At 39.7% G+C, this 25,229-nt stretch overlaps 1 protein-coding gene across 1 annotated transcript; it reads right to left on the bottom strand.

Moving 5' to 3' along the window:
- Nucleotides 1-10,310: 10,310 nt before the first annotated feature.
- Nucleotides 10,311-24,939, bottom strand: LOC124267755 (nucleoside diphosphate-linked moiety X motif 6-like). The gene is made up of 11 exons (XM_046702745.1): nt 24,881-24,939; nt 23,016-23,485; nt 21,316-21,530; nt 20,874-20,883; nt 20,648-20,712; nt 19,082-19,155; nt 18,096-18,187; nt 16,831-16,936; nt 15,996-16,100; nt 12,875-13,077; nt 10,311-11,004 (listed from the first exon to the last, which is right to left on the bottom strand). The coding sequence occupies exons 2-11, from the start codon at nt 23,439-23,441 to the stop codon at nt 10,816-10,818; spliced, it is 1,485 nt and encodes a 494-aa protein (XP_046558701.1). The 5' UTR covers nt 23,442-23,485; nt 24,881-24,939; the 3' UTR covers nt 10,311-10,815.
- Between the last annotated feature and the right edge of the window lie 290 nt (nt 24,940-25,229).

The following is a 25,229-nucleotide window of genomic DNA, read 5'->3' as shown; positions in this document are numbered from 1 at the left end:
AGCAACGTCCAACAAAAACAATCTGGTATCCTCACTGGAGTCCATCAGCCCAAAACAACATTGTTGGTACCCTCACGAGAGTACATCAACAAAACGTCTTTGGTACCCTCTTGGGAGTCTAAGTAAATGTCAGCTAAACATTCTTGGTATCATATGAGAGTCTGTCTACCAAAAGAACATTCCAGGTACTGCAGTAGTCTCACTGCAACTGGACAGCTAATAACATTCTTGGTACCCTCATGAGTCCCGAAACTGACAACACTATTCATAATCTTATTGGAGTGCATCAGCTGAGACCAGTCTCTGTAACCTCGGAGTCCGTCAGCTAATAACATTCTTGGTCCCGCCACTCATGTGCGTCAGTCGGCAGCAAGTATAGGTTTCCTTCATTAACGGTTCAAACCCATGGATTCCTGATGCCAAAATATTCTTGAAATATAATTGAGTATGACAAGGGAAGCGTTTTGTGCTTGAAACATCTCATGCTGGTTTGTTTCATAGAAGTATATTAAGTAGTTCAAGACATTTCCTTCTGTATAAAAAAAGATTATTACAGTGATGGGTGTACTGTTCACAAGAAAACAACACTTTGAGGTAAATCAAGCCGTGTCGGTAATAGAAGTTATATATTTTAAAGTTGTTTGTTTCTCAGTACTGTTTTACATGTATGTGCTGTTTCCATGTTACCATTGTATCATAAATCACATTTTATTTGACGTATGTTTGTGTCCTGTATTCAGGATTATACCACAAGGAATATATTGCATCCAATACCCACTTTAAATTTAACTGATATACAGAGCTTGAAAAAGCCTGAAATTTGAACATCTTACCCTAAAAAGGCCCTAAATTTGTTTAAGCCTTGAAAATGCCACAATTGTCCTTGAAAAGACCCTAAACTTAGCATACTTGTCAAACTGTCATTAGTTTACAGGAAATTTATATATCAAAATGCTTTAATTAATCTCCATTGCCATGCCAACGTTCCCTCAGCAGCGATAGATCCAAGATTTCTTTCCCTTTGAAGGTCAGTCCCACATTCTACCTATTTTCATGTTTCTATTTTGTTTTGTGTTTCTATTTGGCCTTTAAATGGCTCTAAAATACCTTCCATATGATCGCAGATAAACTGTATGAGCCCTGGATGTAATACTCAGATAATAAGAAAAAGATAAGTTCCATCGGTCCATATCAGCTTTTTAAAACTCCATCACAAAGGATATCGTTTCTGTTTCATGTTGGTCATCTTTAGACCTTCATATTCTTGCTTGAAAGTTATTTCTGGGTCCCAGTCCTCACAAGGACCAATGTAATTCAGCCATGTTGATTCCAGAAACTGCTAGATTATGTGAGACGATGGTGTGGATATTAGATTTAACACCAAATCAATAAAGAATGGAGCAATAATCTGACCAAGCACGTGCTTATACTAATCGGGACTAACACTCAGTTAGTGCTGATCGTTTGGATACCATGCTGCAGGTATCCATGGATATCCCACAATGACACTGTATACTAAATACTCCAAATGAAAAGTCTTTACTGAAAATATAACAAAATAGGGAGATAAAATATAATTAAATGAAAATGTTCATCAATCTGTCCACTGTCTGTTTCCAGATCAGAAGTCTAAACACGTGAATATATATTGTTGATACTTGCTCTTCAGATCAATCTAGTGGAAACCTGTGCCTTTTGATGATTTTAGACATTGAAAAATACCATAACTTCTCTCACTCTCCTACCCAGAGTTCCATGCGGCAAGCCAGCATAGTATCTCTTCAACAGGCCAGAAAAATGTGACAATTCGTCACATCTTGCACCGTCCACTCAATATAATTTACATATTTCTCAACTCTTTTATTTTTGACGAGTCTACACAACTAATTAAACATCTTTGATAGAATGGTTTAGTTTCATTGAGAAAATATCCTAAAACATGTAACACTATTTCGATTTGTGTAGCGATCCTTTGTTTACATAGGTTGCACGGCTCCACGTGCTGTCATCGAAGCTGATGGAGAGCAAACGATGCAGCCAGTTTGATATCTAAATATGTACTGTCATAGACCTAACTGTCGCAGTTGTGGAAGAATATATATGTAACAATGTAAAACATTGTGAAGAGCGTGCCGAAAAGCTTGCTTGAGACCAGTCTCTTCTTATTATGAATATGCGCGTTTGTTTACAAACAAGAGAAAAGTCTGGTCACGCGATATGCAAATTAGCCTGTGGCAGTGATGTTATGCTAAGTAATCGCTGTGCCGGAGTGTGAACTTCTCTCTTTACGCAGAATCCAATGGTAATGAACCAAGAGTGTGGTTAAGTAGCCAGACTCCATCGTTTGATATGATTGTTGTTTAACACCACACTCAGCAATATTCCAGACATATGGCAGTGATCTGTAAATAATCAAGTCTGGACCAGACAATCCTGTGATCAACAGTGAGTGAGTGAGTTTAGTTTTACGCCGCACTCAGCAATATTCCAGACATATGGCGGCGGTCTGTAAATAATCGAGTCTGGACCAGACAATCCAGTGATCAACAGCATGAGCATCGATCTGCGCAATTGGGAACCGATGACATGTGTCAACCAAGTCAGCGAGCCTGACCACCCAATCCCGTTAGTCGCCATTTACGACAAGCATAGTCGCCTTTTATGACAAGAATGGGTTGCTGAAGACCTATTCTACCCCGGGTCTTCACGGGTCTGTGATCAACAGCATGAGCATGACATGTGTCAACCAAATCAGCAAGTCTGACCACCCAATCCTGTTATTCGCTCTTACGACAAGCATGGTTTGCTGAAGAGCAAATCTAACCCGGGTCTTCATACGTACATTTCTGAATGGCACCAGACCAGAGAATACATCATCTACTGATGACTCACTAGCCATCTTTAACATCCTCTGATATGAGGCAGTGAGCATCCAACAACCATACATATACATATACCGTATATTATCGATAAGCCGAATTTTGAGGACCCCCCAAAAAACAGTCTGTAGAAGGGGGTCGGCTTATCTATGGGTCACACTTTCGCAAACGTTTTTCCAGGGGGGTAAGAAAACGACATTGTATCGTTTCGCATGAACAAACAGACAAGAGAAGACGACTATATCAGTAAAGACGTCAAATTTGCAAGTAAACATCACTAGACAAGATTTGCAAGTAAACCTTTTAAGTTCTAATTTCGTTGTGCTAGGCATTGTATTGTTTGAAGGGATATTAAGATTACTGTGTGTATTTGTCTCGTATATAGAGCCAGGAATAGCAATCAGCTGTGCACCTGTGTGCAAACAGATGAATTCTGACGCAGTGATCAGTAAAATATAATACATAAACCTATTATTTAACAAAATATATTACTTCTTTCAGTGGCATGTTTAGAAGCTGGGGAATCAGCAAGTATGAACAAGAATCTGTAACGAAACGTCGCATCATCCGAATAAACAAGTTGTTCATCCATGAAGTTTTGTCCTTATCCAAAATATATTATCCATTTTCTTCATCTACACTTCATTTCGAGGAGTGAGTAGACACAATATGATTGTGAATTCTTTAAATAATGCAGGCCGAAGTTATAATTATCGGTAATTGTCTGTTGTCTGAGTTTTCCGCGATTAGGACCCCATCGCAGGGGGGATGTCGGCTTATGTATGAAACATACCATTTTGTCACTGATTTTAAGGATCAAGTTAGGGGGTCGGCTTATGTATGGGTTCGGCTTATCTACGGTAATATTCGGCACACACTATGGCCAGGGCTCCAGATAATTTTTCAACATCAGGAGTACATACTCCTTATGTTTTCAATATAGGAGTACTGGAAAAAACTTAAGAGTACATTTAGAGTACTGAATGGAATTTAATGGCATATCAGTAATCTTGTGTTTCATATATGCACCACAACATTGCTACTCTTGTGTAAACAGGTAAATAAACAATAAAACAATACTTTTTCAGATAAATACGTCTGTAAATGATTTTAATACCGTACACCATTGCTGTGGTTCATATCTGCTACGTTTTCTTAATTATTTCCTATCATATCGTGCATATTTTCTATCCGTATATATGCCGATACGGCCCTTATCTGGAGCCCTGATGGCCTAAGAAACTGCTCATCTCAAGCAGAGGACCCACCTATGATGTGTGGTAATAATGTAATACAACAAGACATTTGTTAAAATAGTTTATTCCATTAGAAAAATGTTCAGTTTTGTATTATACTGAGACAGATTACAACAAATATATAAGATAAATATTAATAATTTCTAGCTAGCTGATTGACTTGAATAAATATCACAATGTTTCATTTAAAAAACAGACACATCTTTTGGCCAGCTTGTAGGTCCTTGAAGACATGAGGTTTGATGAGATGTAATTTGCTCATACACAGTCACAACTGACTGCTCTTCAAGATACCATACTGATACCCATGGCCAACATGAAATATAAAAACACATACATAAAATTGAACTTGAAAGGCATATTTTGGTCCAATTCCATGGTTTACTCAACAAAATAATATTCACAAATATGGTATGTACCACAGATTAGTTATTTTCTGAAACACTTAAAACCATTTTTGAATATTTATGATTTTTTTTATTGACATTATTCTATGAATTTTGGAATAAAAAAGGGCATAACCATGTGATTAAAAATAGTAGCCTTACAAATTCATTTCAAGCAGCTGCAGAATATACAAGACTATGCATGCAGTACCTTCAGTTTTAATTCATGTGTACCCTGGCATTATAACATGTTTTCCATAAGATACATTACCCTAAAATGCAAAGTACCCAAGTGATTCGGAGTTTAAGAGTGAGCAACATAAATGTACAAAACAGAACTGGTTGATGAAAAATCATATACACGTAAATACATCACCAGACACCATTTGTTCCTGAATCTATGCAACATGAAATGTTTTGAGGTAAGATCATTCACATTCCATTGATTCCAGATGCACATACTTGCAGTGAATGATATACAGGTAATACGTTTAATACAATGTAATACTGAATCATTTCATCAACTTCTAGCTATTATAAAAAATTCTTGAAAGATCACCAGCAGATTTTCAGTATATGAATGTGATTCCAGACAAAAACACTTGCTGAAAATACATGGTACAAATTACAATTGTGTACTATATCAGATCAGAATGTCGCATTTTAATGAGTAGGGAAAGCCTCGAGTGATGTCAGCCTCAAATGTAAGCCTCACTTAAAAGAAAACACATGAGCACCAGTCAGAGGTTTGCATGCTCAAGGGACGCAAGTCTGCAAAGCAAATTCTGGTGCCTTCATTGTCTTCAAGAACAATTTTCAAAATACAGTGGAATCTGTCTATTACAGACTGGCCTGGGACAGACTTATTTGTCCGGTACCATGCATAAGCACCGTAAGTCTCTCTTTGGAAACTTTTCCAACCTCTGCAGCTTAGAGATGTTTATTCAACGTTTTGTTTTTTCATCAGCTATGTCCAGATTACAAAGCATTGTTCTCATAGCAAGTTGATTGTCGGGACTGTTATTTTAGTCCTTAATCCGTAATTGAGAGTCTGCATTATAAAGCAAGCATTAATGATACATTAAGAACAATTTGGCCGGGTCTCAGAGAGTAGTCCGGATTATGGAAAAAAAATGGTTTACAAAGAGTCCGGATTTGACAGATTCAATTGTATAGAAACTTGTTAGATTAACAGCAACTGAAATATCTTCAATACTGATATATATGTAATGAGAAATATAAAAATGACATCAAGATAGAAATACTGGTAACATTCTTTAAAACATTTGTATGAACACACGTCTGTTGTTACCTTCAGTGTTCAGTTTTGTGTGAAAGCTGTTCTAACAGAGATAATACAAAGGGCCAACAATGTTACATAACTTCAACCTTATCCAAGTTCTTCCATTTGGATATTCACAGATTTCGTGATTTGTATACAGCAATGTTAAAAATCTTACACTGAATTATATTTTCTGAATGACAACAAAATAAGCTGTTACATGAGAACCATATGAGACTCGAACAGTTCAACTGACAAGGAACGTGCCATTCTTTGGCAAGGTAAGCTTAAGTGCCCTTGAAATGGAGTAAGTTTCCTTGTGAGAAAGATTCCTACACTACTTACATCATTCAAAAACAACCACAATAATTTTGAAAATTGAATACACAATACCATTTAGAAAGTGGTCACATATAACATATGACGTTCTAAATGCCACCGTGTAATCATAGGTTTCGGCAGTGGGAGCCTTGCCAATTTACACTTATCAGTAGGGGTACATTAAGTCTGCAGTCTAGACTACCAGTTGTCCGACTTTCACTTTTGTGGAAGTCACGGTGGCTCAGTAGTTTAGGTGGCTGACTATGTGTGATGGCGATTATGTGCCTGTTAAATTTTCAAAATTGTCCATGACCACAGCTTTAAACAGCCTGTAGAATTATAAAATTCAAACTCTAAAATTAAATTTTTGACAACAGACATTGGAGTTTGAATACACTAATTACAGTTTTTGTTATAGTAAGAACCCCAGGCATAAGAATATTGACAAAGGGGGTGCTTATTAACAACTATAAATGCGTTTAATCTGCTCTAACAGTAGCGGCAACAACCACGGTCAAACATTACAGAAACTATAAAACATTTTGGCAATACATATAGTCCAAAGCCAAGAATATAGCCATTCTGTGCAATATGTACAAGAATGTGGATTTCAATCTAAATTTTGTCTTTGTCAGGGTGTGCTTTGATTACTGAGTGCTCTTGAAGTTGGTGATGGGCGTTTATTGGCAAGGGTGTTTTCTACTGTAAATACCACAATGATATGTACAGGATTGTTTGGCATTATGACTGAGGTAGTTTTCAAGATGGCTCCAACAGTTAAAATAGATAACTACCACCGGCACATAATGTAGATTAATAGCAGCTTAATATACGAAGACAAGGTTGTTTAACAAACGTGTGAATAACATACCGTATATTACCGTAGATAAGACGAATCTTGAGGACCAAACAAGGCAGTCTGTAGAAGGGGCTGGCTTATCTATGAGATACAATTTCAAGAAAGTATTTGTCAGGTCGTCAGTGCCCTGTCAGGATGAGCTTACAGGTTACAGAGTTTTACACAGACTTTGAAAAAGAGAGTCATGGTGACCCACAGTATTTATTTTTGGAGTCATTTTCAATATTTGGGAGTCGTGAAATTTTTTGCATAATATTTATGTGTATATAGAAAAGCAAGAGTTTTGCAAAGATTTTATTATTGTTTTGTGTTGTATTGTCATTTATATGTTAGCTAATAAATAGTATCTTTTTCACTGTTCAGTCATAGCAAACTCCAGTATACTGAACAGATAATCAGGCTTGTGATTTATTCACTGTAACATACAGTTATTAACATGAATTGAAAGAAATATCTAAATTATAGAAAACCTCACAAAATCATTGTTTGCTATTAAATCGATTTTATTGACTCTGAACTGAATTCTGAGGGTCACTCATAAAACTTGTGTCAAGCTTGACTCGCATGATAATATTTTGAGAGTCTTTAACAAATTGTTCCGTCAAATACGCAGGAATCCTGCGTCATGTAAAACCCTGAGGTTAGCGGTACACCTGCCTGGACGTTTTCGACGATTACAGATACTTTGTTATAAAGGATCAATAAAATATACATTAAAGAATGGTCAGTATATTCTTTATTAGAGGTGAGGTGAAATTGAGTTTAACGTCGTGCTTGAGAATATTTCGCTCATATGACGACGTGTATGCGTGTGTATGTGTATGTGCGGCTGCTTGTACTAGCCCAGACTAAAGCTGGTTTTATAGTGCTAGCCCACTGAGATACCATGCCGCAGTGAAGCATGAATACCCCACTCAGACACATTATACTGACTCCAAGCCGACCAGTCCTTGTTGAACCCATTAAAGCCGAGCGCCAGGCAGGGACCAACAAGTACCATATTTTAACGTCTTTTGGTATGACGCGGTCGGGGATCGAACCCTCAACCTTCCGCTCTCCGGGCGGACGCTCTAACCACTATACCACGGAGGCGGTCTTCTTTATTAGAGAGTATTCTCACTAAACATACTAACGTTTTACATCCAAGACAGTAACTGCCAGTATTGAAACATACCATTTTGACACTGATTTTAAGGGTCAAGTTAGGGGGTCGGCTTATCTATGGGGTTGGCTTATCTACGGTAATATACCATATTATAATAGCTACAGAAAAAAGGATACACTGATACACTGTTGGGAACATTCATGAAAAATTATTCAGAAGAGACGAGTGTATAACACATGTGAATCTCATCTGTATTCAATGATAAAAAATGTATTGGGTAAGATGTGGAAAATTGGGCAGTTCTTATGAAAAACATATCTAAGACTTGTTGAGCAATTATTGTATCTACATCTAAAATTATTCAGACGAGACCAGAATAAGACACATTGTGACTATAACCTTCATTCAGTCATACAAAATGTATCGGGTAAGGATCTTGTAAAAACACTCTACCCAAGACCAGGAAACATCCCATCTACATCAGTTATTGAGTTTATAAGTGGTCCACATGCTTATTATATATTCAGTGACCTTGCATTCAATGTCATCCATTCATATGTCAGAATAATCTCTAAACATGACGAGAAGCTCTAAATTACAGGAAGCTTGTTGAAGACAATTTCTGATATTCCTCTGTGTACCAAACACCATATTTCTGGCATACCTTTCGTGTTTTTTATGAAGCATCCCCTGATAACATGACAATGTGTGTCCAGCGGTTTGCAGGATAACTGTATTCTAGAAAGAGAAATCTGTGCCCACCATTATGAACTTCTCAAAACAAGAGTGAGTGAGTGAGTGTGGTTTTACGCCGCTTTATAGCAATATTCCAGCAATATCACGGCGGGGGACACCAGAAATGGGCTTCACACACTGTACCCATGTGGGGAATCGAACCCGGGTCTTCGGCGTGACGAGCGAACGCTGTAACCACTAGGCTACCCCACCGCCCCCTCAAAACAAGAAAGTTTGTTCAAGCCACATACACATAGATCTTGTTCCATGAAAACTAGTTGGGTCATAATGTTTTAAGCTCCAGTGCTGACAGATGGACGACGATCACCTTACACTGATGATGTTGCGATGCCCGAATGTAAAAGTGTGTAAGCAAGTGTATGGTTTTATGCCACTTTTAGCACTATTCCAGCAATATCACGACAGGGACACCAGAAATGAACTTCACACATTGTACCCATGTGGGGAATCGAACCCGGGTCTTCAGCATAATGGCAGCATAATGAGCCTTCTTCCATAATGAGCGAACACTTTAACCACTTGGCCAGCTCCTTCTCCATACACTGTGTAAACATTTATCATATCCATCATGTCTGACATTCACCATGGTACGGTTATAATGAAATATATATGATATATCTGACACAGTTTGACATTAATCGTAAACGCAGATCCTGTTTTCTACACAACATAAAGCAAACAATAACGTCAAAGTCAACCTGGTCATTTGCAGCTGACGTGAGAAATATCACTTCCTCTTCCATTTAGTGTGAATGATGTCTGTGTTGATTTTAGTTCAAACAATACAAATAATAAATAAACTTTGTATACATGTTATACCTGATATGCACGAACATAGCAAAACTTGCCTCCCTGAAAAGGGGATTGAAATTTATTACCCTCGAGATAACGTATAAGACTTTTGATTGGTCAATGGCCAATACGTAACATTACTCTAAAGTTTACCCTGTTCTAAGTCGTAAGGATGACCTTGACAGTTTGCGACTTTTGACAATGAAATCTAACTCACTTGGAGAATTCAACCATTATTCACACAAAAAGTTCTTTTTGTCAATTATTTTTGAGAATGTGCTATTTTTTATCTAAGAAGTGGAAATAGATTGGACACTATCCTAAACAGTGGGATATCTGAAATAACAAGTCCCTTGAACATAGGTTTTATGCCTACAAGAGTTATGTCCCTTTTGAATAATGACTGATAATACATTTATTCGTTTGTGACAGCAATCATGGCTCAATGCTTTGTGTCCCATACCGCAGCAGAAATAAATTAAAAATTATATGTAATAATGGTGTATTTTCATTTCAAAGACAAGTGTTTGCCACTGATATGGCAATGTCCCCCGCCGCTAAAGAATGGAATATTTATAACACATTTACTACTTTTTATTTTTTGGTCACATACAAGATGCCTGAAATGACTGGTGTCTGCATAATCACCCAACGTAGGCTTTCGACATAAATGAAGACATTGGGTGCAATGTTTTATGAGATATCGCGTTAACAAGAGTATAAAAAGAGGTCAAAGTGTCGTGGTGACCTTGAACATAAGGTAAAGGTCACCAAGATCATCTGGTGTCTGTGTAATCCCTCAATGTAGGCTGTCACCAAATATGAAGACATTCGGTACAACAGTTCATGAGATATCGCGTTAACAAGAATCGGGACGTAACGGACGGACGCCACTGAATACATAGTCACCCGTTCCGCATTGCGGCGGGGGACAATAACTGTTATGACATTTACTAGATTTTGGCACCTAAAAATCTAAATGGTAATACTGCCATTTGCCAGGTACTATGGGATGGTACAACCCGTTTGAATCTGTATTTCCCTTGGCCTTTGTACCATCTAATACTACCTGGCAAATGGCTGTGCAACTAATAATACCCTGCAGTTAAATTATATATGAACATGTACACACTCTCTGACCCATTGATTGAGTCAATAATGTTATTCCTAAGACGTACGCTAGTCTATATTGGTCTGGACTTTATCCTTGTGCTGGACGCTGTACATTTTATTGTAAACTTTGCCGTTGAATGAGATGACTGGACTAGGGACTACTGCAAGGCCTCCGTGTCCCAAGCTGTCTTTGTAGCACTGTGCGATGTGACGGTTACCCACCGACATCTCCTCGTGGTTTATGTACTCATCCAGCTGCAAGAGGAGATACAGGTGTACTCAACATCTGTTGTAACGGAAGGCTACAGATGTACTCAACATCTGGTGTAAAGAAAGGCTACAGGTGTACTCAACATCTGGTGTAAAGAAAGGCTACAGGTGTACTCAACATCTGGTGTAAAGAAAGGCTACAGGTGTACTCAACATCTGGTGTAAAGAAAGGCTACAGATGTACTCAACATCTGGTGTAAAGAAAGGCTACAGGTGTACTCAACATCTGTTGTAAAGAAAGGCTACAGGTGTACTCAACATCTGGTGTAAAGAAAGGCTACAGGTGTACTCAACATCTGGTGTAAAGAAAGGCTACAGGTGTACTCAACATCTGGTGTAAAGAAAGGCTACAGGTGTACTCAACATCTGGTGTAAAGAAAGGCTACAGATGTACTCAACATCTGGTGTAAAGAAAGGCTACAGGTGTACTCAACATCTGGTGTAAAGAAAGGCTGCAGGTGTACTCAACATCTGGTGTAAAGAAAGGCTACAGATGTACTCAACATCTGGTGTAAAGAAAGGCTGCAGGTGTACTCAACATCTGGTGTAAAGAGAGGCTACAGATGTACTTAACATCTGGTGTAAAGAAAGGCTGCAGGTGTACTTAACATCTGGTGTAAAGAAAGGCTGCAGGTGTACTCAACATCTGGTGTAAAGAAAGGCTACAGATGTACTTAACATATGGTGTAAAGAAAGGCTACAGGTGTACTCAACATCTGGTGTAAAGAAAGGCTACAGGTGTACTCAACATCTGGTGTAAAGAGAGGCTACAGGTGTACTCAACATCTGGTGTAAAGAAAGGCTACAGGTGTACTCAACATCTGGTATAAAGAAAGGCTACAGGTGTACACAACATCTAGTGTAAAGAAAGGCTACATATGTACTTTACATCTGGTGTAAAGAGAGGCTACAGGTGTACTCAACATCTGGTGTAAAGAAAGGCTACAGGTGTACTCAACATCTGGTGTAAAGAAAGGCTACAGGTGTACTCAACATCTGGTGTAAAGAAAGGCTACAGGTGTACTCAACATCTGGTGTAAAGAAAGGCTACAGGTGTACTCAACATCTAGTGTAAAGAAAGGCTACATATGTACTTAACATCTGGTGTAAAGAGAGGCTACAGGTGTACTCAACATCTGTTGTAAAGAAAGGCTACAGGTGTACTCAACATCTGGTGTAAAGAAAGGCTACAGGTGTACTCAACATCTGGTGTAAAGAGAGGCTACAGGTGTACTCAACATCTGGTGTAAAGAAAGGCTACAGGTGTACTCAACATCTGGTGTAGGGGAAGGCTACAGGTGTACTCAACATCTGGTGTAAAGAAAGGCTACAGGTGTACTCAACATCTGGTGTAAAGAAAGGCTACATATGTACTTAACATCTGGTGTAAAGAAAGGCTACAGGTGTACTCAACATCTGGTGTAAATCTGAGAAAGGCTACAGGTGTACTCAACATCTGGTGTAAAGAAAGGCTACAGGTGTACTTAACATCTGGTGTAAAGAAAGGCTACAGGTGTACTCAACATCTGGTGTAAAGAAAGGCTGCAGGTGTACTTAACATCTAGTGTAAAGAAAGGCTACAGGTGTACTTAACATCTGGTGTAAAGAAAGGCTACAGGTGTACTCAACATCTGGTGTAAAGAAAGGCTTCAGGTGTACTCAACATCTGATGTAAAGAAAGGCTACAGGTGTACTCAACATCTGGTGTTGGGGAAGGTTACAGGTGTACTCACAGTACTACCAGATCTGTGTACGGGAATCTACAGAAACATGCACAGTCTGCTAGTAGGATGATGAGGAAGGTACCATGACAAAATATCTCCTAACATGGCAAGCAAACATATTTCTCACTTACATCCATCCACTGACACTTGGCGATCTCATGCTGACAGGGCTTGACGTCGTCACTGCGTGGTCTCATCACACACACAAAGTAGATGTCGGAGCAGCCGTAGCGGTAGTTGTGCTGGTGACGGAAAGTCAGTATCGACTCAAACTCGCACTCTATACCCGTTTCCTCAAACACCTCTCGCTTAGCTGTCTCGCCAATATCTTCACCTGAACAACAATGATATTGACCATGTAGAAGATCGATGAGGAAGTAACTGCATAGATATTGGAGACAGAGTCCTAATGATTGGTGTTTCTCTTCCCTTGAGGCCACAATGAACTTATTACTAGATTTTAATACCCACCTGCCTTGTATGCTACTTTTTTGTTGAATGTCACACTCAGCAATATTTCAACTCTATGATTACAGCCACACCATTATTCTCCTGTCTAAAATACTTGTGTGTCCACAAGTGGTGGTCCCGATTAATTGAAATAATCCAAGATTGGTCGCAGTGACTAAACGACCAAGCTATCGATCATGTTTTCTCATAATCGAACACAAGCAATTCTGGAACACTTTTTGCATTAACAATATTTTTCATAAGGTTGGTTTTGTCTGTTACATTTCATGAGCACTACAAGCTCGTTCCAAGTCATGATTGAATTTATCTTAAAGACCCCAAGAAATTTATGCTCCTAACATACTAGCAGGCTCGATTTAAGAGATTTTAACCTACTTGCACCAGGTGCAACCTAAGATAAAGACCTAGTTGCACCAGCCAAATTCCAGTTGCAACGTAGTGTGTTAAAATGTTTCGGTGCACATAAACCTTAATCAGTGATGTAGTACACATGAAACCATAGCAACACTGAGACACAGCTGATCCCTGTTTACAAGAGCTGTCATAGCCGAGACGTGTTTATGAATAGCAATGTTTCATTGCCATAGCTATTCAAAGTTTAGAAGAAAAATGGGCTGGCATATTTATGCACATGTTAGATTTATTGTTGATTTATTTCTCAACAATTCACTTGCACCTTGTGCAAGATAGACTCATAGCTAGGTTGTATTTTGTAATATTGGGTTGCACCAGTGCAAGTAACAAAGCACTAAATCGAGCCCTGACTAGTCATCCTTTAAAGATTTGCATAAAAACCCCAAAGAACTACTTGGTTTTTTCTTTATGTTTTTGTGCAAACAAAAATAACCAGGAAAATTTCATAAATGACGCAAACCAATTATTTTCGATGATTGATCGGTTGTAATGAACCATTCATCAATTATGAGATTTTAACCAAGTCCCAACACAAGTGTCCACCTGTGTGACACACCTATACCTGTATCTGTCTGAAATACCTGCATAAGAGTGTACAGTACACTTGCCTGGCATACCGGCGTACCCATATGTTTGACATATCGTATATTACCGTAGATAAACCGACCCCATTTTTGTGTGTTCACCTGTATGATATTACCTATATTTGTAAGTCTACCTGTGTGACACACCTTTATTAGCATGCAGCTGTATACGACATACCTGTATCTGTCTGAAATACCTGCATAAGAGTGTACAGTACACTTGCCTGGCATACCCGCGTACCCATATGTTTGACATATCGTATATTACCGTAGATAAACCGACCCCATTTTTGTGTGTTCACCTGTATGATATTACCTATATTTGTGTGCCCACCTGTATCACATACCTTTGTATGTATTTCCACTTATTTGACATACCTGTTGTGTCCACCTGTCTGACATATCTTGATCTGCATGTCCACCTGTCTGACATACCTTTATCTGTGTGTCCACCTGTCTGACATACCTTTATCTGCATGTCTACCTGTCGGACATTATAAGTTATCACATCGTGTCTCGGGAAATATGGGGTTTTATCAGTCCCTCGTAAGGTTGTATTCAACCTTACAACCTTACGAGGGACTGATAAAACCCCGTATTTCCCGAGACACGATGTGATATCGCATTTATCTAGCCGAATGTTTTTACTAAATCAAACGTTTTGCTTCAATTTCATTCTCAGTTGTTGTGGCAAAACGTTTCCTTGCTGCCATGTTGACAACAGCTGATCGATTGACCTCAATACAGCTAACGTTACTGAAGGCTTGGCGATGCACGCTTTTCTCACTTTGCGTGGTCACCGAGGCGTCGCGGGATAATATGTTTTTTGTACTCCCTGCTCGCGGATCGTGACGGGTGTACATGGTATTTTATCAAAGTCACGTGAACCAATAAAACTCGACATTCTTACATGAGGCTGGATAAACCTGCATGTCCACCTGTCTGACATAACTTTATCTGCATGACCACCTGTTTGATATAACTTTATCTGCCTGTCCACCTGTCTGACATACCTTTACCTTCATGTCTACCTGTATGATATACCTGCATGTCCACCTGTCTGACATGTCTTTATCTGCATGACCACCTGTCTGACAAAACTTTATCTGCCTGTTCACCCGTCTGACATAACTTTATCTGCCTGTCCACCTGTCTGACATAACTTTATCTGCATGTCCACCTGTCTGGCATACCTTTATCTGCCTGTCCACCTGTCTGACATAACTTTATCTGCCTGTCCACCTGTCTGGCATACCTTTATCTGCCTGTCCACCTGTCTGACATACCTTTATCTGCATGACCACCTGTGTGACATTCCTATATTTTACATGTCCACCTGTATCACATACCTTTATCTGCATGTCCACCTGTCTGACATACCTTCATCTGCATGATCACCTGTCTGACATACCTTTATCTGCGTGTCCACCTGTCTGACATACCTTTATCTGCATGTCCACCTGTCTGGCATACCTTTATCTGCATGTCCACCTGTCTGACATACCTTTATCTGCATGTCCACCTGTCTGACATACCTTTATCTGCATGTCCACCTGTCTGACATACCTTTATCTGCATGTCCACCTGTCTGACATACCTTTATCTGCATGTCCACCTGTCTGACATACCTTTATCTGCATGTCCACCTGTCTGACATACCTTTATCTGCATGTCCACCTGTCTGACATACCTTTATCTGCATGTCCACCTGTCTGACATACCTTTATCTGCATGTCCACCTGTCTGACATACCTTTATCTGCGTGTCCACCTGTCTAACATACCTTTATCTGCGTGTCCACCAGGAAGTTTCCAGTGTGGCCGACTCTGAAACCTCTCCTGTATTGCCAGCACCTGGTTGTTACTATTGACTACAAACCCACCAACACCTAGTTGAGTAAAAACACAAGGCATAAACTACACAACTTAGAAAAGAATTAATCAAATTTCAGCTACAATTAATCACTTATGTCACATGTTATATTTGGGATTAATATGTTTCTACTGAATAATTGGTTCACAAATACATCAGCTGAATGTGATTGTGTCCCATATTTAATTGCCTTGCCAAAGCTGGCTTTGCTGCTATGTTTTCATAAACCGTAAACAGATTATGCCACACCTGATAATGGACAGGTGTTACCTCATTACCTGATAATAGAATGGGGGGCACGTGTGTTGTACTATTGGCACTAATGATGTCATGGATTTCATATCATTGTGAAAATGAAATAAAGTAAGTGTTTAACTTCAATCATATGATGAGTGAGTGAGTGGGTTTAGTGTTACGCTGCACTCAGCAATATTCCAGCTATAGGCGGCGGTCTGTAAATAATCGAGTCTGGATGAGACAAACCTGTGATCAACAGCATGAGCATCGATCTGCGCAACTGGGATACAATGACATGTGTCAACCAAGTCAGCGAGCCTGACCACCATATCCCGTTAGTTGCCTCTCACGACAAGCATGGGTTACTGAAGACATATATGATAAAATGACATTCTTTTCTACTAATCCAGTGATCAATATAGTGAGCACCAATCCACATCATAGAAAGACACTATCAACCAAGACATTGAGTACCTGATCTATTTGGTTGAGAATGGAGAGGCACCTACCAATATACTGGTTGGCATACTCGGGCAGGTTGTTGGGTTCATCTGCTGGTAGCCACACGCTCATCATCACATACCCAGGTTGGGCATGGTGGAAGTCAAACCCCAGCTGCAAATTGTGTCAGACTTGCAAGTTGATTGTGAGAATCTTTGATTGATTTTTATAAACATTATTGAAATGTAGTTTCAACATTGAGTCCAATACAGGATGGGCCAATACAGGATTTGAGTGGGGCAATACAGGATTTGAGTGGGACAATATAGGGTTTGAGTGGACCAATACAGGATTTGAGTGGGGCAATACAGGATTTGAGTGGGGCAATACAGGATTTGAATGGACCAATACAGGATTTGAGTGGGGCCATACAGGATTTGAGTGGGGCAATATAGGATTTGAGTGGGGCCATACAGGATTTGAGTGGGGCCATACAGGATTTGAGTGGGGCAATACAGGATTTGAGTGGGCCAATACAGGATTTGAGTGGACCAATACAGGATTTGAGTGGGGCAATACAGGATTTGAGTGGGGCAATACAGGATTTGAATGGACCAATACAGGATTTGAGTGGGGCCATACAGGATTTGAGTGGGGCAATATAGGATTTGAGTGGGGCAATACAGGATTTGAGTGGGGCCATACAGGATTTGAGTGGGGCAATACAGGATTTGAGTGGGCCAATACAGGATTTGAGTGCGGCAATACAGGATTTGAGAGAATCAATACAGGATTTGAGTGAGGCAATACAGGATTTGAGAGGGTAATACAGGATTTGTGTGGGCCAATACAGGATTTGAGTGCGGCAATACAGGATTTGAGTGCAGCAATACAGGATTTGAGAGAATCAATACAGGATTTGAGTGAGGCAATACAGGATTTGAGAGGGTAATACAGGATTTGAGCGGGGCAATACACAATTTAAGTAAGGACATACAGGATTTGAGTGGGACAATACATCATTTGAGTGGGGCAATATGGGATTTGAGTGGGGCAATGTGGGATTCGAGTGGACAATACAGGATTTGAGTGGGCAATACAGGATTTGAGTGGGGCAATACAGGATTTGAGTGAGGCAATACAGGATTTGAGTGAGGCAATACAGGATTTGAGTGGGGCAATACAGGATTTGAGTGAGGCAATACAGGATTTGAGTGGAAGTGCAAGTTGGCCCTGGTCATAAAATATTTGAGGTAATTTTGAACCACAGTTGCTAATATGATTCTACTGCTGTGTTCTAGTTGCTTCCTACAATCAGAGGGCGCTGTATTACCTTGACAAGCATCGGCACCAGTGATGTCTGCTGTAAGCCGATCTTAATCCAAACTCCTCGGACCTTGCCTGCCCTCCACTCAGTCAGGGCCGCTGCAGGGAGAGACACAATGTACATGATTAGTGGTTTGTTCGAGGTTAAACTGCACACTCAGCAATAATCCAGCTAGACAGTGAGTAAATCCAGTGACTGACATCATGAGCACCAAATATTTTGGATACCATGACATGCATCCTGTTGCTGAAGCCCACTTCTAGCCTGGATGAAGTGTACATTCAGACTTCTGCTACTACTACTGCTGCTGCTGCTGCTACTACATGGCATGGTATCTCAGTGGGCTAGCACTATAAAACAAGCTTAAGTCTGGGCTAGTACATGCAGCCGCACATACACATACACATGCATGCACGTCGTCATATGAACTAAATATTCTCAAGCACGACGTAAAACCCAATTTCACCTTACCTCACCTCTCGGGAGAGCAGAAGGTCGCGGGTTCGACCCCCGACCTCGTCATACCAAAAGATGTAAAAATATGGTACCTGTTGGTCCCTGTCTCGCGCTCGGCATTAATGGGTACAACAAGTACTGGTCGGCTCAGAGTCAGTATAATGTGTCTGAGTGGGGTATTCATGCTTCACTGCGGCATGGTATCTCAGTGGGCTAGCACTATAAAACCAGCTTAAGTCTGGGCTAGTACAAGCAGCCGCACATACACATACACACGCATGCACATCTTCATATTAGCGGAATATTCTCAAGCACGACGTTAAACCCAATTTTACCTCACCTCACTAACTACTACTACTACTACTACTACTACTACTACTACTACTACTACTACTACTACTACTACTACTACTACTACTACTACTACTACTACTACTACTACTACTACTACATAGTTTGATAGTAGTGAGGGAAATTACTTTGATATTTTTCCAATGTAACACAATTGGGAATGAAGAATTAGACTTTACAATCACCTTCAAGACTCTGGATAAGTTCTTCATCACTGGCAAAGGTTTGATCACTGACATTGAATGTGATGCTATTAAACCTGCAAACAACAACAACAACAACACATAATTACAGATGAATAGAGATTTACAGATAGGCACCAATTCATAGAAATAAGAAAAATAACCACTTCTTCTTAACTATTTCATGACAGCAAATACCCTACTATATCATGACAGCTTGAGTAATGTGGCAGTGTTATTCATCGAGTAACAGTGAGTGAGCGAGTATGGTTTTATGCCGCTTTTAGCAATATTTCAGCAATATCACGGCGGGGAGACCAGAAATGGGCTTTATACATTGTACCCATGTGGGGAATCGAACCCGGGCCTTCAGCATGACAAGTGAACGCTTAGACCACTAGGCTATCCCACCGCCCCTCATCGAGTAATAATGTTCCAAGTTTATAACATTTTACAGTAGGGGGCAGTGTGGTACTCTATATTTAGACTTGTGCTATACTTAGAGTACTGGGAGGTACTACAGGGTACTAACATCTTTAGACTTGTCCACGATATTCTGACCCAGGGAGTAGGGCTGGGACGGGTAGGAAAAAATGGAATCGAGTACCCGCATGTACAAGTTACCCGAATCGGAATCGAGTAACCGGAAATGTAAGGAATACAGTGCTTCTGTCAACTGTCTGAATATTCAATCACAACTTGACAGAGTTTATTATAGAAGACTTGAAAGGATGGCAATAAGGCATTAAAACAGATCTTAAGCTATTTAATTTACTAGTATGTCTGTTAAACCAATATAAAGAGTAACACTATTACTTACATTCATCGTTAAAACACAGAACTTTTTGTTCCCGCTGTTACTGTAACTTTCACTACTCACTGCGCAGATAAATTACAGTCGTTAATAATAACCTTCATTAATCGGACAATACCAATGATGTAAATGTGTGTTACATCAATTATGAAAAAGACAAGTTATTATCTGCCCTTGTCATTACAGAGTTCTCTCCCTTTCCGGGTACTCGATTCCAAGAAATAGGACGTGATTCCAGCTGTACTTGACCCAAATTCGAGTACCCGAGTACCCAGCCCCGCCCTACCAGGGAGTTGGAAAATCTTCTGAAGTCTTTTTCTTAATACAAAAGGGAGGTAATTCTTTCTTCTCATCTCACATTACCCCTGATGGTACATGGGTGTCAGCAGTAGTAGGACGAGTGAGTGAGTGAGTGAGTGAATCTAGTTTCATGCCGCACTCAGCAGTATCCCAGCTATATGGCGGCAGTCTGTAAATAATCGAGTCTGGACCAGACAATCCAGTGATCAACAGCATAAGCATCGATCTACGCAATTGGGAACCGATGACATGTGTCAACCAAGTCAGCGAGCCTGACCACCCGATCCCCTCAGTCGCCTCTTACGACAAGCATAGTCGCCTTTTGTGGCAAACATGGGTGGCTGAAGACCTATTCTACCCCCGGATCTTCACGGGTCAGTTGTAGGAAGATCATTCCTACCCCGGATACTATTATTGCACTAGGTGAATATATGTTGTTGTTATCTGAGCCTTACCTGTCTCTCTTTGCAACAAATCTGTCCGCCATTTTGTTGTGTACAGTTGTATTGAAAGACATCAACTCATGTTATTCATATTTCCTGCCTGAAATTGATATCACATCAACTCATAAATATACACCATAATCAATCATAAAGTGACACACACTATCCATAATACATACAGACACAACTAAACTTGCCACACAATATTTTTAAAGGCATTTGAAAATGTTCAGCTCACAAACTTACAGCTGCCAAGATATATAATATATAAAACATGTTCCAGGAAGCCCAGATTCAGAAAGTGGATGTGCACTTAACACATAACGATTTAGATGAATGCAAAAATTACAAAAACAATTTTGGTTTGGAAGCCTCGTTGAAAACATATTACAACACAATTTACTTATATGATCTTTATATGTTTACATGTTCATCATGCTTCAGATAGGGTGTGGGTGCACAGCCTTGCACCTTCCCCAAAGTTTCAAAGTATGCACGCAGGAATGTCAAAACATCTGCCCAGATATGTAAACAACTCTATGGACTTGCAATTTTCAAACCATGAATTATGTACAGACGTCATGACAGTAATTAGCATGATCAGCACAGCACCATAAACAACCAAGTCACAGTCACTCCCAAATGCTCCACATCGTTTGTCAATAAGATGCAAAAACTGCTAGTCTTCTTTAATCTTCTCCATTTCTTGCTTGAAAGCTCTTTTCAGTCCGAGTTTCTCGTTTGTCTTCTTCTTCTTCTGTATTCTCCGCTTTGTCTCCTCCCTGCGCTGCATCATCTGGAAGCTGTTTTCCCCGTTTATCAGCAGATCTAGTTTGTCCCGTAGTTTCAGCCTGGCTGTCCGTCGGTTGGTGTCCAGGGATCGGGATTCATGGCTCTACAATTGAAAACAGTGATTTGACTGATCGGGGGTTCGAATCTCAGATGGGACTCAACTCAACAAAAGTACTAGAACCTGTACTTTATTGAGAAAGTACAATCTCAAATATAACATGTTAAATTTGACCACTTTCTAAATGGCATTGTGTATTTATTGATTGATTGGTTAATTGAGTGTTTGATGACTGATTGTTTCTCTGTCACTGTTCTTGAGTGTGAAACACCAGTAGTGTAACATAATAACAGTATTAACGATGCACAATCCCAAGCTCAGGTCCCACTGTGCAGCACCTGTTTCAGTGTTTGCCCTTGGCATAAAAATTAAGGAGTCATCATGACTCCCTGGTGTCATGAGAGGGAATCATAGACATGTTTTGGGGAGTCTGCTTCAGTTTGGAACTTTCATGAAGACATCAACAACAAACAACAAAAAAAAAAAGGTAAGGCAGGTCAGGTATTTAATCAGCACTAAGGAGTTAACTTAGATGAGAGAATCTAAGTTCTACATACATAATAATAGTGTGGTTTTCTGTATTGTACATATGTTACAGTATGTATTAGGCTGGCCTCTCCATAATTTTCCATAACGGCCTAAGTTGCATCAGTTTTACCTATTTACTATTAACTGCATATATTCACTGTAAATCATATAAAATGACATCTGGTTTGTTTAAGATATTGTTGATGAAGTGGTTTCTAAAGTAGCTTCACTGAGTGAGTCAGTGAGTTTAGTTTTACGCCGCACTCAGCAATGTTCCAGCTATATGGCGGCGGTCTGTAATAATCGAGTCTGGACCATACAATCCAGTGATCAACAGCATGAGCATCGATCTGCGCAAATGAGAACAAATGACATGTGTCAACCAAGCCAGCGAGCCTGACCACCCGATCCCGTTAGTCGCCTCTTACGACAAGCATTGGTTACTAAAGGTTCATTCTAACCCGACCTTAACGGGTAAACTTCACTGAGTGAATTACATAATAACATAATACTGCAAACATATCCATGTGTTTCTCAGTTTCAATGAGGGCGGTGGGGTAGCCTAGTGGTTAAAGCGTTCACTCATCACACTGAAGACCCGGGTTCGATTCCCCACATGGGTACAATGTGTGAAGCCCATTTCTGGTGTCCCCACCGTGATATTGCTGAAATATTGCTACAAGCAGCATTAAACCAAATTCACTCACTCACCCACCCAGTTTTTGTATTGTAAATATCATAAGTTAGGAATACACAATATGTATTAGGTTGGCCAAAGGCATAATACATGATACATAATTACATAATACAGCCCTCAGCCAAGCACGCGGGGAGGTTGTGTAGTCCAGTGGTCAAAGCGTTCACTCATGATGCTGAAGACCTGTGTTCGATTCCCCAAATGGGTACAATGTGTGAAGCCAATTCTGGTGTTCACCATTGTATATTGCTTGAATATTTCTAAAAGCAGAATAAAACCATACTCACTCACTCCTCTGCACTCACCTTCACAACAATCCCTGTGGGCACGTGTTTGAGCACCACACAGTTGGCCGTCTTGTTGACCGATTGACCTCCCGGGCCACTGCCTCGGACATACTGCTCCTCCAACTCGTCCTCGTCCACAACAGGAAACTGGTAATCCTTCTGTGACACATAGCTTCGTAAAGGAACACCGACAGTCAAAATCTTCTGAAAATTTCCTCTGCTGTGTAAACGACGTCCACCTTGTTCCTCTGTGTTGGGAAACTTGTTCTGTTGAGAGGGCCCTTTTAGTTTTAAGGTTGACAGGTGTGATGAGAGTGATCTCTCTTGCTGACACGACACTGTTAAGAGTTTCTTCAGTGTTCCTTGTATTGACTTTGGAATGAGGAAAGGGCGGATAATCCATAGATTAACTTGAGCTATTGACATGGTATGGAACATGTGCATACTTATTTGTTCTACTTACTTGATTTCTCAACAGTCGATAGAATCTGGAAAAAAGCGGACAAGTAATCAGTGGGTGTAGCCACATGGAGTAACGCTAAAAGGGGTTGTTGTAGGCATGGGGACAACAGATATGTAGGGCTGGCTAAAAAGATTGATAATCGGAAATATTGTTGCTAGGAAAAATTATTAATAATTATGGACATTAAAATTGTGTTATCAATAACATTGTATATTAAGTTTTGTGATAGAAAACTTTTCTCACATAAGATACACATTTAGGACTTTATTCATGGTCTGCTACTAAATCACATTCAGGATGCTGTTTTGTTAACCAATCCATGCAAAAAACATGTCACAATTCACCAGTGACGTGAAATATATTCATTTCTTTTAGACATTTGTTTGCATTTTTGCTCAAAGTTACGTCTCCGATATTTATCAATCAATATTTAGTTAACGACTGTGATCTCTATCAATAGCCCTACAGATATGTACCCCAGGTATGTTTCTGAAAACAGAAACATACCCAAACCAAAATCAGAATATAGAAATGTACCCTTGGACAAGTCCAATCTGCAGCGTTTTCTTGATCAGGACTGTCCTACTATTGTATTAGATGAGTTCGATTGTTTCATTTAAGAAATAAGCATACACAATGACAATATTCCACGATGCACAGTATTACTTGTAATCAGGCAAACGGCTGATAACATGAACTGGTTTGGGTTTTTAGTAGGAGAATATTGGCCCATCTGCCATTCAGGATAGCGGGTACAATTTTGTATTTTTACTTTTGTTTGGAGTACATATCTGTAGTGCCCGTGTCAACAACGACCTCTTCAGATGGAGTAACTGTTAACATGAGTTGATTATTCTTTATTCATTGATGAGGGTTTGCTGTTGTTCAACGCTGCACTCAGCAGTATTCCAGCAATATGGCGATCACTGATCTGAGTCCTAATTAGGAGAGATCATAAGTCAGATCAGGAAAACTTTAGTACGAGTTCCTAAGCACTGAATCAGTGATTTATTACAGTTGATCATTTTCATTTTTTGTTTTGGCCACTCTTACTAAAGAGGTTAGGTTTGATTTTGCTGAATAATCTTATCGATCACCACAATATCTTCTCAAAGGGCTATGCCGATGGGTTAGGATATACTTGCCTTGATTTCTATTAATACGTGATTTTGGTGTGTTGCTACCTGTATTTTAAAGTTGTCATGTATATTGTCCAGCCACAAAGGTCTAAACTTTGAATTAGTGATGAAATGCTGGTGTAATGTATGGCTCTCTGGTATTAGTGCAAAGTCGTTTAGTTATACCCTTGCTGCACTAATGGCTAGTATTAGTAATGCTGGACTTGGCTCTCTCAGTTCTAAAGCTTTGGTTCCAGAACAACAAAGAGTTGTCAGTGAATGATGCAAACTTTAAAACATACGTGGGAAAGACCAAAATGTCTCTTTCAGTGTTACTGACATTACATATCATTTTTGACACAACTATCCACCGTATACCTGTCTGAACTCTGAGTGGGTGACCTTCCAACAGGAAGTCGAATTACACGTGAGTAAGCTGACCCGTTTTGTAGTGTCGTAAAGCTAATTAAATTCCCTTTCCCCAGTATCACATCTATATAAATATGTACATATAACGTGTTTTGGAACAGAATGTATCATCATCATGATAGGATCTACATGATATATATACCAAACACAATATTTATAATTTACGACACCCAAGATCGCGTCTAACACTGGCGACCCCCGCCGCATCAGTGCGCAAGTATC

The sequence above is a fragment of the Haliotis rubra genome, unplaced genomic scaffold, assembly GCF_003918875.1.
Source record: "Haliotis rubra isolate DU_JTF1 unplaced genomic scaffold, ASM391887v1 Scf1335, whole genome shotgun sequence".
NCBI lineage: Eukaryota > Metazoa > Mollusca > Gastropoda > Lepetellida > Haliotidae > Haliotis > Haliotis rubra.
The sequence above is the reverse complement of the archived record's forward strand: the minus strand, read 5'-3'. Positions and strand labels throughout refer to the sequence as shown.

Bases quoted from the DNA above. Each gene is read 5' to 3' on its own strand.
- LOC124267755 (XM_046702745.1), bottom strand. From the start codon at position 23,441: ATGCACATGTTCCATACCATGTCAATAGCTCAAGTTAATCTATGGATT. The intron at 19,156-20,647 runs GTAAGGCTCAGA...TGTTGTTTGCAG, and splicing joins TTTGTTGCAAAGAGAGACAG to GTTTAATAGCATCACATTCA. The intron at 16,101-16,830 runs GTAGGTGCCTCT...TTACTCAACTAG, and splicing joins GTATGCCAACCAGTATATTG to GTGTTGGTGGGTTTGTAGTC.